This window comes from Prinia subflava, chromosome 4 (genome assembly GCF_021018805.1).
Source record: "Prinia subflava isolate CZ2003 ecotype Zambia chromosome 4, Cam_Psub_1.2, whole genome shotgun sequence".
Lineage (NCBI taxonomy): Eukaryota > Metazoa > Chordata > Aves > Passeriformes > Cisticolidae > Prinia > Prinia subflava.
The window spans coordinates 63,985,125-64,002,533 of record NC_086250.1 but is presented as its reverse complement, the minus strand read 5'-3'; the positions used below and the strand labels follow the sequence as shown (position 1 = coordinate 64,002,533).

Here is a 17,409-nt window from a genome sequence, read left to right as displayed (position 1 = left end):
ACACGTTGAAATAGGCCATCATACCAGCTTGCTTAGCAGTAGTGTTCCAAATTCAAAACCTTTTCATTTGGTAAGTTTAATTTTTATTATAAAGAATGGGATCAAAACTTCAGCAAAGTTCAGCAAAGTTGGAGACAGCTTTAGAATTGTAGCTTCAGCCCATAGACATCCAAATTCTGCTTCAGTATTATTTTCGTTGCATAAATTGGTAGCAAAAACCTCAGCAGAGGAATATGTAAGGCAAGGATGTACTCTGTCATTGTTTAATGTGCAGTGAAGCCTAGTCATGCATGTTCAAATTTTACGTATAAGAAAAAAAGTTGGCCAACACTTTGTAAAAAACACTGTGGATGCTTGTGAGGTATAGAATACTAAAAATAGCCTGGAGAAGTGAATATGATTTATTGGCATAACAGATGTGGAGCAATCACACTGTTATCAGCATCATTTCACTACCAGAACTGAAGTACCTCTGGTACGACCTTAGGGGAGAAAGCTGGCTTGATGAAAGATTTTTCTTTAAGATATAAAGAAATGACACAGCAGAGAAATTTAACAGTTTGTCCTGGTCTTCCTTTGAGAGTTCCTGTCCTGATTCTGCAGCCACATGTCCCTTTTCCCTACTTGACTATTTTCCAGTAGCTGCATTACAAACTCATATCCCAAACAAGGAGACTTTGATTCAAACAAAGCTCCCAAAACTTATTCCTTAAAAGAAGTCAAGCTGAGATTTCTCATTTAATAACATCTTTTCTGATATCTTGGCAAGCTTTCTGTCTCTGGGCTTACAAACCCTAAACCAGGAAAGACCAGTATTTTATGGCCATGAATTGTGAGTTCTTTTTTTGTTTGTGTTTTTTTTCTGAGCTGTCATTAATATGGCCTCATGTCTGAGACACTGCTTGGAAACTGATGAATCCCTGTGAAGGTTTCTTTCTAAAACCTTTAACAGCACCCTAGGTAGAAATTCTCCTCTTTGATATGAAATCCTAGAGAATTTACTCTTGACAGCAAGTTCTGGAAGCCTTCAGTCTCTGGAATTCGACGAGCTAAGGCTTTTGTCTCTGGATTTTTGAATTGCTGAAGTTATTCCATAGCGTGCAATCCACAGTCAAAGACCAGTTTAATTTTATTCTTTGGTACTCTAAACTTACTGAAAACACTTCTTAAAATTTATACCAGTCTGAGATACATTAATAGTATTTTTATAGCAATATCTCACTTTTATTAAGCCACTTCATGTTACCTTTTTTATTGTATCTGATCTCTCAGCATCAGTTTGGGTAGTGTTTTCTCAGCTTATCTGACAATGACTTTTTTACAGAAGTACCATATTGGAAGACAAAGATCCTTTCCTTTTTGCTGCCATTTTACCTCCTCTAGGTATAAAATATATGCTATGGAGAAGCTGTTGGAAACTTTTCCCAATTTAACAGCACACATTTAAGCTGAACAAACCAATACATGGGCCTGTATTAACATGTCTGCATCACTTTTATCAAAATTTTCCTGGAATAATTGTAGTTTATTTGGACTTTTTAATTGTATATTTTATATATATATAGATATATATTTAATTTCAAAGTAGAAACTATGTCCTGATTTGAAATCCATCAAAAATTTATTATGTTTTTGAAATAAAAGCAATTAATGAAAATAAAAAATACTCTAGGAAATTCAGAATGTATTATCCAGTCTGGGATCTAATGTAAAAAGTTCTTAGAAAAATTATCTTAGGTTTTATGGTTTAGTCAGGTAAATGAAAAAAAAAATCCAGTCAGGGATGCTTAGTGTTTTTACTTAAGCGCACACTTGGTTTTCACTGACTTAAAAAAATGGAGGAGGGTGAATTATTTGTACATATAAAAGAAAGCTTTAATATACTGTCCAAATGACATATATACACACCTTACCTCAGGCACTAAAATCATTTAATTGATTTAAAAGTCACATAATTCTAAAGACAACGTGACTTGGAGATTTTCTTAGTGGTTAAAAGTTTTAGGTGGATATTTTCAAGCTTTTCAACAATAAAGAAAAAAGTACAAATACAAATGTAGATTTCCTTGACCATAGTCAAGCTTTGTACTTTACCTAAACATGCGAAGAACGAAGACTTTCTGAACAAAAAAACACATCCTCAGAGAAATAACTTTAACTGTGGCATGCAAACTGAGGGTTTCTAGGGCTGTTGCTTCATATCAACTTATATTCCGCTTCTGTTTTTTTTCCCAAAGGCCAGTACCACAACTTAATTCTAGTAGACCGAGGTCACAGAGAGGTTCATTTTTTCTTACATTCTTGCACCAAAAAAAATGTAAAGGGTTTGCAGTTCAAATTAGGTCTTGAGTAATACAAAGTACATTCGAATCTATTTACCAGTACTAACAATGATGTTTATTCTTTGCATAGACAGTAATAGCAGAGGAAAAAAACAAATTTAAACCACAAGTTTAGCATTCTTCATCAATATACCTAAACTCTGATTATGTAAAAGGAACAAAATTCTTAAATTCTTTTGAGTTGAGTGAGGGATTTTTAATGTTTCAAAATGCATATAACCATGGCGTAGCAAGTCCCATAAAATTTCAAAAGGATATTACTGAAAATTTTATGAAAATAATAATTTTGCATGCACATCTCCATGTAGATAAAATATTTAGGTGCACAAATATCTAAATTTCAATCAGATAAAAAAATTAACAGATATTTTCTACTAATAACAATGTACTGTATATATTCTTGCATTTTCTTTCTTTCTTTCTTTTTATTTTTCCCTCCTCCCAAATATTAGAAATCGTAATTTGTGATGGGCTCCACTGTCGTCTGCTGTCCTTGGGTACCATTCCATAAATGACTTAAATGACTTTCACACTAGAACTTTAAAATTGTTCGGTTATCCATCTTAACACTTCTTAGTTAGCATATAGAAAATATGAGAAAAGCAATTACCATGAAGGAAAAGAATAAAGGATTTATGCTATTACCTGACTGCAGGGATGAATGCTGGATTACCTGGCTCAAGTTTAGCAGCCAGGCCTGAGCACCTGGGACTCTGTGTGCAGGAAGAATTGTAAATTGTGTGTGTTGGAATATTATGAAGACATGTAAACCATAATGGGTGGAACCAAGCCCAACCAAGTCACTCCAGAGCTCATCTTCATTCTTGGGTTTCCCTGTGGGGAATCAACACAAAGGCACCTGTGAGGTGCCACAATCCCCTGCTTCACTGCACAGGGCCCTACACCCCTGACTGCTGTGGTGAATCTGCCCTCTGGGACCGGCAGGTCAGATCTGTAACATTTAGCACAATGACATGCAAAGTCCTTTGGACTGAATCTACAATAGTAGACCGTGAACTTTTGAGCCTTTGCTCTCAACTGGACATTAATTCCCATGTGTGGATCTTGTTATCCACTTCTTCCTGCTCCTCCTTCCAGTTTTCACGCCTTATTTCCCTTTCTCTTTCTGCACCAAGAAGATGTGAGTATCATTTTTGAAAGTACCACGTGCTCCCAGAGGCTGGGCTCTGGCTGAGGTGCCTCAGCAGTACTGACACCTCATGTGCTGTAACTGCTCAAACTCTGCCTTTCACAGCAGTGCCAAATCTAGCAGTCCATGCCACAGCCTTTTCTGTTCCAAATCTCAAGACCAGGTTATAAAAAAAAGACAATAAAGCTTAATACTTCTTGAAATGTGAAATACAATTGCTTGGTTTAATCTACTCGGGCAGCCTGAGACTTTTTCATGAATCAGCTCTGTGTTTTTTCTTGTTACTGCAAGCACTTGTTTTATTTGGCTTATTCTCCTGTAGGACTTTATCACAGTGATACCTCTACCAGATAAATCAAGAAGTAAAAAGGTTTATTTTGAGCAAAATTGTTGCTTCATATAAAAGATGCTGGTTCATTTAGAAAAGTTTTCTTTGAAGTTAATTGTGACTTAATATTATTTTGTATACATATAAGGATTCCTGCCCAAACTGTGAATATCTAGCATTTCTGAATAGCAAGTTACATCTGAAAAACAGATTCAAATGTGGTTATAGTCAGAAAAGGGAATATAAAAATATCAGTTTCTATGTGTTTGGTCATGTCTGCTTACTTTTCCAACCAAAATAAAGTTGTTTTGTTTTGTTTTGTTTTTTACTCATGTAGGTAGTCCAGATCAAATATATCTTTAGTAAAGTGTAACTCTTTGGTAAAGTGCAGTAACTTTTTTTTTTAGATAACTTCTACAGAAATATTATGCTACTTTCCAAATACAGAGCCACACTGATTTGAAAGCCAGGTTATCAGAGGGAGTTTGAAGAGCTGCCAAAATATTAGAAAAGGAAATATAATCAAAAAAAACCAACAACCCAAAAATCCCCACTTCTCAGATAAGCCCCAAAAACAGAAATAGAGACAGAGATTTATAGGTCTGAAAACATGCCCTCAAAAGGTCAGAAAACATAATATTCTGGCATAAACCCTACTACTTTTGAATATTATATTTTAACTTTAGTTACTCTATGTGCAGACTGAAGCTGAACATGGAATTCTTTCTGAAAATTTAAGCATGAAAATGCAATTTTTGCAGCTTTCCTTCATATTGAAAATTCATTTCAAGGTAAAATTTGATTGAATTGATAAACTATTATGCTCTTATTTCAAAATATGTGGGGCAAGAAGACACAAAAAAAGAATCATGCTACATTTTGCAGTATGTGATGTGACACCAAAAAGCATTTTCCTTTCACAGATCCAGATGCAAATCTTTGTCTTGACTGCCTACAAATAAAACATCTGAATACAGAATCTGTGGGATCTTTCCATTTCCAATGTACCTTCTGTCCCTGGCCCCCTTGTCTGTGTGCCCTGACTTCCTCTGAGGGGAGATATTTATGGCCTGTGTAAAAGTGAGAGGCATCCTCAAGCAGCTCCCCAAAATCGGACAAATGGAGAAGCAGGACTACGGAGTTACACCTGCCCAACACAATACATGCAGCTAAAGAAGCTTATGACCAAGGCTTGAGCTCTCCTACAGAACTGAGACACATCATGAATAACCCACAAGATTATGTATTAATAATATGAATCCATACAGCAGAATATTTTCTCCATTAAGGAGCACCCTGGTCCTCAGGAGACACAACAGCAATCTTCCTAAAATTTAGGAGGAATCTGAATACGGGCCAAGTATTCCCCTCAGGGAAGCCAGTGGTAAAAAATTCTGCTTGACTTTAATGGCGCATGATCCTGTCCTCTGCAAAAAAGGTCACTCAACACATTCATGGACAACAAGTCAAATACATCTGCTTAACAGAATGTGGCTATTTTGGGCTCAGAATGGTGATATGATTATTTTTGTTGCTTTTTGTTTATACTTATGTCTATCTTTGGCAGGGAGAAAAGCAGAAGACAAAACCTGAGAAATCCATGTTTTATCAGTTGCAGTGGACAAGGATTCCACCCAAGGTTGTTGGCCAGTGGAATACATGTTCTCTGTTTCTCAGGTTGTACATCTCCAAGAAATTCCTGAAAATTAACTTTTACTCTTGGGAGAAAAACGAGGACAGCAAAAAGAAATCAACTAAAACACCTAGAAATAATGCTCATTCCGCAACAGAAAGTATTTTTTTCGCACAAATGTGTTTTTCCTTTAATACCAAATGTTCAAAATATTTTCTTAACAGACTGTCTCTCAACTTGCTTTTGTCACCTTACTTTCATTTAGTAAGGCAATAATTTCAAATGGAAATTTTAACTTTTGCCACTGGGCACAAACTGGATAAAACGTCCCGCTCATATATGTTGGAAATACTTGATTAAATGTTATTTGTGGCTTGGGAAACAACTTAATTTTTAAGAATAGCTGTGTCACTCAAAGGTGCTAATCATCAATATGGGCAAAGGAGTCTAGGCTGGGAAGGAGACACATTTTTCTGACTCACGTTGCATGGGACCACATGTAGGTCTCTGGTTTATTTGTGGAAGATGGAGGGAAACAGTTTCCGCTGTTGTCACGCTCTCCTGCCATAGATGGTAGGTGGATGCATGGGAGAAAGGAACAGTTTAAATTACAGCAAAACTTTTCCTCAAGTGTTTATTTTCGAACACTTGCATGTCACGAAGGCCGGTCTCATGATTTTAAACAAAACCCAATGTCATTGCTTCCATGAGGTTAAAATGAAGTGCAAACTGAGGATTACAATGACTTTGCCTCCAACAGAAGGGAGGTCAGGCATCGCTTTGGACTGAAGCTTGTCTCCATGGAGCACAGACAGCAGCTGATGCTTGACCTTTAAATTGCCCAGAGCCGCCACAATTTTGGGGAAGTGGCATTTGTCAGATGGCCAAAGAGGGTGATGGAAAGGCCAGGCTGGTGGCCGGGCGCAGCCACGGACAGGTCAGAGGAAAGGTGTTTCCTTACAGTGAAGCTGTCCATGGGGTGGGAGAACCCCAGTGAAATGGCTATGGATGGAAGTGCTGCCTTGGGATGAGGCCAAGGGGCAGGTGCAGAAAGCGGGACGCTGTGAAGGGAGATGTCTGCAGGGAACGAGAGGTGTGTTCCGGCTGCAGGTGAGGTGGCAATGGGGGCTGTGAGGGGACCGGGCAGCAGCAGCCACCAGCCCCGGAGCAAGAGCTGAGAGACCCGGCCCGGCCGGGCTGCTCCTCCCGAGTCTCTGAGGGATGGAGACAGAGAGAGGGGGAGGAGGGAGGAAGGGAGGGAGGGATGAGGCGGTGGAAGCCCTCTCCCTGGGCTGGTTGAGGGGTGGGAGGGAAGGGAGGCAGCTCCTGAGGAGGGGAGGAGAAGAAGAGGCAGAGAGGGGATGTTGTTAAACAGTTTCTTACCGTAAGAGGGAGTTGGGACCCAGATCTTTCCAGTTAATCACACAACAAACTTAGATCATCGCAATAAAAACCTCGGCTCACTCTGCCTCCTCGAGTGACCGGCGGTGCACGGGGTCCCTCCGAGCAGCCATCTCCCCTTCTCCTCCCCGCCAGCCGCCGGGGGGGGCCGCCGGCACCATGCGGGCCACCCACCTCCTGCCAGCCTTGCTGCTCCACCAGCTGCTGCTGCTGCCCACCGCCATCCCCGCGGCAGGTCAGTCCTTCTATCGCTTCCCCAGCGACCCCCGTCCGCCTCGCAGCCGCAGCACGTCCCCTCTCCCCGCTCCGCCGCGGCAGGGAGGGTGCTGGGGCGGCGCGCCGGGAGCAGCCCTCAGCCCGCAGCCCTCAGCCCTCAGCCCTCAGCCCTCAGCCCGCAGCCCTCAGCCCGCAGCCCTCAGCCCTCAGCCCTCAGCCCGCAGCCCGCAGCCCTCAGCCCGCAGCCCTCAGCCCGCAGCCCTCAGGTCGCAGGTCGCACCCGCAGGTCTCACCCGCAGGTGGGGCTGGCCCCGCCGCGCCTCGCCCTGCCTGTCCGGGCGGGAGGCAGCGCCCGCGGAGCCCAGGGCAGCCCAGCCCAGCCCAGCCCAGCCCAGCCCAGCCTAGCCCGGAGCAGCGAGCGGCGGTCGGGACGAGCCGCGCTCCGGCCGCGCTGCCCCGCGGGAGGCGGTCCCGGCCCGGCCCGGCCCGGCCGGGCGCTGAGAGGGGCGAGGGGCTCGCCTAGCGCGGGCAGACCTGGAAACCGGGAGAGAGGGGAAGGAAATCTCATCATTGCCCGGAGGTGCTCCTGGCCGTTATCAGGACAGGACAGTGTATCGTTAATCTCCAGTGGTAGGATTAATGTTAAATAACAGAAGTTGACAAGGAATACCCGAAAGCACGGGATAGCGCGTTGCTGAACGGGAGCGTCCTTGCTGAAGTTCAACAGCATGAACGTGCTGTTTCCAGACTGAAATACTTGTAATTTCATTAGATGTTCCCGCTGAAATCCGGGAGATGGAGGGGGGGCAAGGGAGAAACAATAAGTAATCAAGTGCTGGATGCTCTTTAGCTGAATTTCTTTCCTGAAGTGTCCCCCTTGGACTGGTTATCTGAAGAGCCAACTCTGTGCTCTCTATTGGCCCTCTGGGAAGACGCTTAAGGAAAAAAGTTTGTAAAGGTTTCTACAAACCTTTCCTTCCTTCCGGCAACATTGTTAGGGTCAGACCTTTGCACAGACAGAAACAAAGGACAGGCATAATTCAGGGAAAGAATCTGCCAGGAGCAGGCAAAGCAAGGGCAGGGAACTGTGGCAGCTGGGCTCTGGGGCAATATCTGAGGGCATCAGGCAGATTATGGCAAGGAATGCTGATGGCTTCCAAGATGTAGCTATGTTTTCTGGTAAAAAAATAATATTTTGAAATTTCAAAGTGGAATATTTTGTGATCTGAGTGGGCAAGTCAGAAACAGACTGGCAGCATCACGTGCAGTAAAACCTGTTGTTTTCCCCCTGCAAGCAAGAGTGTGGTTCTGTAGGATGCTGAACAATCTCATTACAGCTTCTGTGCTCAGTCTGCTCACTGAGGATATTGTTTTCACAGGCATTCTTTAGCAGGTGACACAGAGATACAGACACTATGATACTGTACTTTTCTGAACTACTTTTCCATGGACACTGGAATTTCCATTTTTTGGACATGCAGCTTCTCTGAAAAGTGATGACTAGAGCTGGTTAGGAATTTTCTGAGGAAATGTTTTGGGTTTATTTTACTGGAAAATGCTGATGCATTGAAACTTTTCACAAAAATAATTCCTGTTAAAGAGAAACTTTCTTGGGTTTGTCTCCCTCAAATCAAATGACAGAGAAGTATGCTGCAGGAGACATTGCCAATAGCTTGTGGTAACTTGCTGTTGAGAAGCCCTCACCTGTGACAGAAGCTCACCAACTGATGGGATAGTTAGAAAAGAAAACAAAATAAACACTGCAGACACACTCACACACGCATTTTATTCCATGGGCCAAAGGTACACAATTATAGCCAAGTTCATAAGAAGATAGGTCATGATTTGCTCTCCTGGGAGGTCAGGGTGCTTTTCTTGAGTGAGAGAAAGTCCTCGCTGTCCCTGACTGTAGGCTCTTAGTGCTGGTTTGTAGTTTACCAAGTTCAATGAATGTTGGATCTGTCTAATGTTTTGAGAGGGAGACTGAGAGACACCTTCTGTACTGCCTGCATCAGTAGGGGCTGATGAACAGAGTTGTGCCTTAACCAATGGGCTCTCCAGTTTAGGAGTGAATGGGTCACCTTGATGGGGAGATTTCCAAAACTTCAGAGTTTCTTAGAGTAGGACTTATTTTCTGACCAGCTCTCATGGTGACAGTTTCTTGACAACTCTGCCTTTCTTAATTTTTCTTCCCTACCTTCCTTAATATTAATTAATCCTGTTATTTACCTTATTGGCAAGAAAGATGACACTTATCACATGCTGCCATTTTGCTTACCTTGTTTTTAAAAATACATCATCTTCAACAAAAGTATCTGTATATTTACACTGTAGACAAGGGAAAGTTGTGCTCCTTCTTTTTGAAAATACAAGTTTCTGGATCGTTTCTGACAATGATAGCTTTGTAAACATACAAGTTGTCTTTGGGATGTTGGATTCTTTTTACTGGGATGTTTTTAGGAAAGATTAGGATTTGCCTACATATGATTATTTTCTGATATGAAAAGCAAGCTAAATGATGCAAAGAGAATTAAAACATGAGAAGTCTTTTGCTAATGCACATCCATACTTCTAGTGCTGTTTTGCCAAATCTGATTTCAAGTGTACATAATGATGAAAATAGTTTCTTCTGTGAATGAATATTCTGGGTTTGTAATCCCATGCCCTAAGTTCTGTGGAAAGACAATGTCCTGTGTAACAGAAATTGCTGACTAATACAGTTGGGTTATATTAACGGGTAAAGAAAAAAGAGGGTGAAGAAAACACAAGAAATTTAAATGTCAGCAAGCTGTCTACGCTATCACTTTCTGAGTTTCTTTTTAATATATAAAAGATAAGAGAGTGATTGATGAAAGATAAATGTGCATGGTTCCTATAGACTGCTTGCCTAGTCATTATCAATATCCTGTAAGTCTCTGTCAGTTGAACAAAGAAATTAATCTGTAGCTAATAACTTTATTAAGGAGTTTTCTTTCTTGTTCAAATAGTCTTATTATTCAGTATTCTTGGGAAGTATCACTTTAATAATGCTCATCTAGTGAAACTAAAAATAACTTTAGTCAAAACAACAGGTAGATTGGCATGATGCAAAAGAGTGAATGTTAAAGATTTATTTAAATTAAAGATACATTTTTCTGTGAGAGGACTGTCAGCAAAATGTGTTTATTTAAATTTATTTAAAGCACATTCTGTAGTTTGGATGATCTGAAGAAGTTGATAATGAAGATGTGGGAGTTGCTCTTAGTTCCTATATATAATTATCACTTTAAGAAAAATAAAATCAAATCCCATAGCCATAATCGATTTTTGAACATTGCATATTCCTGTGGTCTGCATAGCTAAGTATATTTTTAAAAAGTAATGTGATTTATACTTTCCTATCCCAGCTGTAGATAACCATTATGCTATATACTGTCAACAAAGTGAAATGATACTGTGCCAGTTGGAAGAGTGTATTCCTTCTGTTTAATGGAATCCTTTTGGTGCTCAGTGCCAGGGGCTGCTTGTTTTGCTCTCACATGTAATACAGCACTTACCCTGCTTAACAGATTTTCTGTTTCTATTAATGCCATTTTCATAAGCAACATAGCAGGAGAATATAGAGTTGAAAGACATGAGATTAAAATGTTGCGTAAAACTCTGGAAAATTGACCACTGAAGTCAAGGAAAGGAAAGCCTCTTATTGGAGGAGCTCATCTGTCATTATTGTAATACTTCAACTGAGGCCAGGCTTGGAAGGGAAATGTGCAGCCTCCCTCGGAGAGCAGAATATCTCCCTTTTGGATCTTTATGCTGAACATTAGTTTGCCACTAAAGCATTTCAAACTTTTCCAAGGAGGTTTGAAACCAGGATAACTGGGCCTCTTTCTGAGTAAAAGCATGATGTGGAGAATAAAAGCAATGCCCTGAATGTTTTACAATTACTTGTACTGGACGAGTGTTGGAATTTCACTTTCTCCCCATCGGCATTGAGGTGGGGTGGAATGGCAGAGACTGGAAGGCTGCATGGAGGTGAGAATGGATTGATCATGAAGGTGGGAAAGGATTGATCTCCATGCTTTCAAGGATAGTAGGACAACTGCCATAATGCAAGCAAAATTTGAACCTTGCTGTGGGGAAAGTATGGCAGCTAAAAAGAATTGGGAAGAAGAGGTGAGGACATCCTCACTGTTACCCCATCTTTTCCTGTAGGTTTTTGTGGCAGTGCCCTCAGAGGGTTGTACAGCTGTTCCCAAATGTGGTTAGTACCTACATGCAAAGCAGCACTGTGGCGAAGCAGAGCTGGGATCGTGCTCCAGATTAGTCAAATGTGTTGGCAAAATCTTGCTGCAGTTTTCAGTGGCCTGTGGGCCTCCACCCATGTGCTGTCTGATGAGCCCAGCCGTGCCTGGCAGTCCTTGAAGCTGCTGGCCCAGCTGGGGACTGGCTGCTCCCTCTGTCCCCCCTCAGCTCCAGCTTTTCCTCTGACTCGCTGCCTTGGCCAGCAGCACTATTTTTATGTATACAACATGCAGCAAGGCCCTCATCACTCCTCACAGGGGCTGTTTTGCTGCCCTCAGCCATCTGCTCTTCTTTGTTTTGCCCAATCCCTGCCCTACCTACTTGTGCTTTTCCCCTTACCCCTTGCTGCATGCCCAGAATTCCAGTTGGCTGGGACAGCATCACAAAGGAAGGGCACCACACGTTGGGTGCCTTGAAGGAGACACCAAGTGCTTGTAAAGATTGTGGAACCCAATGGGAAATGGCGGGGGTTTAAAACTTATGCCCAATGCACAAGAAGACAAATCTTACAAGGGAAAATCCTCTCAGTAATTTAGCCAGAGGTTAGATACAGTACATCAGAGTACAAACTGCAGCACATTTGTTTCTACCAGTGGGTCCCAGCATCCTGCTGAGCAGATAACCTTTTCTTGGAAGGAGAAGAGCTGTCCATTTGCAGCTACCATCCAATTTTAGAATATCCTCTCAGTTGCTAGCATTATCCTTAGCTCCTTGAGCTTTCATGCTGACTATGGGAGTGGGTTCCAAAGGCAGGACTTAGCATAAACATGAAGCTGGGTTCCCAGTTACATGTCAGTCTTTGCAGTTGCTAATAAGGGGGTGTGGGTGTGTGGTGTCAGTAGTAACGTAAAGCCAAAAAGAAATATCTTTTTGCATTTCCTGAATCTGCTCAACAACCAGACTGAGCCAATGTAGAAATACGGAAATAATTATCTATTATATATAGATATTATATGGATAGTTATCCATATTTCAAACCACTTTCTAAAAATTGTATGTTTTTTCCCCATGAAGTTCTTGTGCCAAGAAAATAAACTTCAGAAGTTAAAATATTCACATCATCCTCTAGGTACTTCTGAGAAACTGTTTAGTTTTGACAAGCTAGAGATGCCTCCTTGGACAGCTGGTTTTATTTTGGTGACTTTCCATCTACACAGCTGACTGCAGATTTCATGTGTATGGTTGGTAAACTTCTTTTACGCCAAATTATTGTCTTACATAAATAACCGCATTAAACTTAATCTGGCATTTTAAGCCTATCCAATCTGCAAAGTTGTTTTCTTAGGCACAACTCAGATTGTTCCATTTTCTCATTATGTTGATCTGCTTTTCTTCCTTTTTTTTTCTCTTTCCCCCCTAAATGAGAAGTCATTTGGAAAAGGTGTTCACTTTTTACTGTGATGACCCTATCAATGATTTTAGTATCAATATTCATCTTTAACACTTTAAAGTGTGCTCACCTTTATTTCTGTGACCACACTGTTAACTTCAGCACGTTGTATCCAAAAGTGTTTAGTAACATCTACTTTCAGCATCTGGTGAAGATTGGGTTTGTTTATTTTTTCTGTTTTTCTTGATGAAGCCACTATATTTATGCTATCATACTGAGGCACACACCAGAATACAGTTTACCCTTGATGTTTTATATCCTTTAAAAAGCATTGTCTTGGAAATACTTTATTGAATATAATTAAAACTATCCTTTCTATCATATTTTATAGACAAGTAAAACACCTCACTGTATTTGCATCCTGGTGTCAACCCATATATGACGAGAACTCTTGCTTTTTTTCAAACCTCATTCACTGATTTTTTCTTTTTACACAAGTTTTGACAAATGCTATTTTATGCATAAAACATACTTAACATAAACATACTTTGTTTTTAATTTTTGTATTAAATTGTCAATGTTTATACTAAGATATAAGCATTCTGCTTTGATATATCAGACATTGTGATAATACATTGTTTTGCAGATTTTTGCTTTATACTTTTTTCCCATTTTAGTTTCTACTTATGAATATAAGTTGCTATGCATTTTTTATCAAATATGGTGTCCCTCAATAAAATTTTAGATATGTTCACTGTGTTGAACTGTGCTTTCCAACTTTTGTTTCAGGTGTGTTTAAATTTGGGGATTTTTTTCTTTGTTTTTACCTTTATTTTTTAATTAAATGTTTTTTCATATGATGGTAGATTTCTGATTTCCCATCCCTTGCAGTCAAGTTTTAAATCACATTATATTCCTCTCTCATTTTTTTCCCCTAGATTATCGGGAAAATTCAGTTTACTTTAGCTTACAGTGATGATTGTTTGCAAAATTAAATTAATAGCTAATCTCATTTTAGCATTCTGACCTGGTTATCAATTACAACACAAATAAGTCAATCTCTAATTAGTCCATCTGTTAACTGCTCAAGGTCAAGTGACTTAATTTCATTATAAACATGATGCAAAATATTAAATAGAGATCTAATATGCCAGTTGATACTCAAGAAAGAGCCTATGTCTGTTTTACATTTCTGAAATTATTGTGTCACTTTTTATGACCATTTTTCTTCATTGGAATATATTTTGAATCATCAGCCTGTTTGCACTTCTTGCACAGCATGTGGACAATTTCCCTCTTTCAAATATTTCTCCTCATGCCATGTTATTTTGTATTTCATTCTCCATTTGGAAGGACTGCAGTAGATTCCTGCAGTTCCCTGACAGCATCTGCTAGTCTAAGGAATTCAGGTATCTTCATTTTCTTGATTTATTTTCTCATAGATTTAGTTTATTGCTGACATCTGACAAACAAAGAACAGTGATACTTTTACATGAGTGTTCATATACTTTTAAAAACTGGAAGCTTTAAAAGATCCCCACACAGCTGAAAGTTTAGCTCAACAAAGCAAATAAATAGTAAAATGCTCAAGTTCTACAAGTTTAAACAAAAAAGGGAAATAAAACTCAATCACAAAACACCAAGTTTTCATTAATAATCTCAATTTAAATATAAACATTTATTTTAAATGTATTTATCTTCCCATTTGGAAAACCTGGTGTTAAGTTTTGATGGTTTTGATCTGTATAATAAAGTGGGATGCAAAATTAGAAAGAAACAAAAGTAATAAGCTTTCTTACATTATCATGAAACTTCAAGATACGTTTCTTTAAGAAAGTACTAACTTTTGCATAAAATAGAGTGAAGTTTGGAAACCCTGGAAGCTGACATGCTGAGTGCATCATAACTGGTATTTAATAAAAGATTTGTGGAGTTTGTAACAACCCATGGAAGTAGGGATTTTTTCTAGGGAAGGCAGCCAGTATGCTCCAGTTGTGCTGTGTAAGACCATAACACAGTCTAAAATGTACATCTTATTAGAAAAAGCTGGAGTGCTGGAGAAAGGAGAAAGGGATTACCAATGAAGCAGATAAGTTCAGGCAATCTCCTTGTAAAATTTTGTTGTAGATAACCCAAGTAATGTTTTGATCTCATTATAATGAACAAAGGTGATCTTTGGGCCCTGTGGTGACATCCTGTGTGCTATTTTGATTACCACAATAGTATTTTATTTGCTGTATTAGGTTTTCTACTACTAAAGACATAATGCAAAACCAAGTACTTTCTGTGATCAGACTAAGACCTGAGGGTGTAAAATGTGACTTGCTCAGACGTTTGAATTCTAAATAACCTGAAACTAGATTTATCCTGAATTTCTCTACTCTCACATAGCTGAGTATCAGACCAATTGTATTCCGCAAGGTGCAAGTTTTAATTTGAGATATGGAATGTAATCAGGTAGTTTCAGAACTGAGTGATGTGGTGGTTTGGCAGCCCAAACCCTTTTTTGCTGTGGGACATGAGGCCAGAAGAGAAAAAATAAGTTATTTTGCTGTCATTTTTCTATGAGCCCAGTGAGTACAGAATAACTGGAGAGAAAGAGAGATCAAAATACAAGCACCTTTGCCAATTCAAACCTGTTTCTCTTGTTAATCAAGAATGTGTCTTTCTATGATATTGCATGCTGTGGCCTCCATTGCTCACAGCTCTCTGTGTTACTCATTCTGATTAGTGTAAATATAATTAAAATTAAAGTTGAGCAGGTTCTAGAATGCAAGCACTGCAACTTGCTGCTGGTGAGTTTTCTTATGAAAATGCTGCAGAATGTCAATTTTCGTTATCTCTGATTATTGAGATTATTTGACCCAGACTGGAACTGCTCCAAGTGTAGGTATTGTTGGAAATCTTTTCCTCCAGGTGCCCTATAGTTTGAGCAGTCTCAGTCAATGATTCTTGTGTGACAAGATTGTACAGTAACCTCATTTGAAAATTTTGTAAGGGATCTGAAAAGTGAGTTCTTGAGCTCCAAGATAAATGTCACTCCCTGTAAGTAAATATTCAAAGTCTTTTATGAAAATGGGGAACACCAGCAGGGAGACTGTGGAACTCCCAAATGAAGTTATGGAGCACTTGAGCACTTGTCCAATGCTGCATCCTACCAGAGCAGATGTGTCAGTTCCCATTTCCTTGGGCACTGACTGAGCTCTTCTCTTTTCTGTTCAACTTCATGTTAAGACCCAGAAAAAAGCACAACTCTCACCTTTTGGAGGATTTTTTAAAGTTGACTGAAGAAATATTTTTAGTTAGTGGTTGTTTCTGTTAAAGAAAAAAGTGTTGGTTCACATTTGACTGGATTCCTTTGTGTTTGAATCAGCTGCTAATATTTTCAAATTTAAGTGGAATGTCAGACTTCCTTCGTAATGTGATACGAAACTACAGAGAACACGGCCCACAAAATGAGCAGAAGTCCTGATAAAGTTTAAAAACTTGAAATGAATGGCAATCACAAATTAGTTGCATTGTTATAGCATACTAAACTTTAATGTGGAGCTTGCCTAAGGCACTATTTGAGTCAACATTTTATTAATAAAAGCACCTAATTTAACACAAAAAGAATATTATTTTTATATGTTTTGTTGCTAGAATTGTTAAAGTGGTGCTTTGCATTATTCTGATGTTTCTAACAGTCACACCACAGATGCACTTGGCCCATTGCCTCTTGGATTATAGGCAAGACATAGAATGTTGTTGTTTGAAAGCTAAACTAAATCAGGCTGTTATGAATTGCTAAATGCAAGATCAAACCCATAATCCTCTTTGGACAACTGCTAGGAAAAGAAGGACAAAAAGAAAAAGCAGAACTCTGTACCATATTTTTCAGGCAGAACAGAATTTCTTGATGTTTTAAATGATATTCTTGCATGCTGGCTGATGAGTTTAAGAAGCTGTTATCATTGGGAATTAAGATAATGACACTTATCAGTAGATGGGAAATGTTAGGAACTGAAAGAAAAGACTTTGATATTTTTCTACAGATTCTTACCATCACTTGACATAAAAGTCTTGGCTGAGACAACATAAAACTAACAAGTATGTCTTGGAAGATAATAGATTGAGAAATACACCACAAAAGCTTTATAGAAGATTTGTTTTTCTGTGGTTGACTTAAAGGGCAAATGCAATCCTTTTTGAAGCACTTTGGCTCTATCACAGGTACAACACAAAATAAAGCAGCTTCAATGTGGACACAACCATTTCCAGTAACAGGATGCAGATTGCAGATCCTTAAGATGAGAACTTTATCATAATGTTTCTCTGAGCAGTGATTCATTTTGGATGCATGTGCACTGCACAAATAGAAGGTTGAAAGTGCTTGAGAGATGATATGAGTCCCTAACACAATACCAAAATTATTAACATTTGATTTTTTTAATCAAAAGCTTCTTCATATAATGATAATGATATTTAAAGGTAAATAAATTCTCTTTTTTTCTCTTTTTTTTTGTTTTTGTGATTGTTATTAAAATTGTGAGTTGTTAGATGCTGAGGAGTAGCACAATTTACTTTCATCAGTTAAAAAAGAAAGAAAGGAGAATGGAGTGAATATTATTTTATAGCAATGTTATAGCAGAGAAATTCTGCTCCTTTGTTTTTCTTGTTTTTTTTAAAGCTGAAGCTTGATGAGATCCAATGTAAAAGTCTTTGCTGCATTTCTAGGTGTCTTAGGGA

General features: G+C 39.3%; 1 protein-coding gene across 2 annotated transcripts in view; it reads left to right on the top strand.

The window, feature by feature from the left end:
• The first annotated feature begins 5,272 nt into the window (after positions 1-5,272).
• HGF (hepatocyte growth factor) overlaps positions 5,273-17,409 on the top strand; it is a 58,582-nt gene continuing 46,445 nt past the window's right edge. For both annotated transcript variants that reach the window (XM_063396982.1, XM_063396981.1), the window contains exon 1: positions 5,273-7,089. In XM_063396982.1, coding sequence (XP_063253052.1) covers positions 7,014-7,089 — 76 coding nt within the window. In that variant the 5' untranslated portion in view covers positions 5,273-7,013. The remainder of the gene's footprint in view (positions 7,090-17,409) is intronic.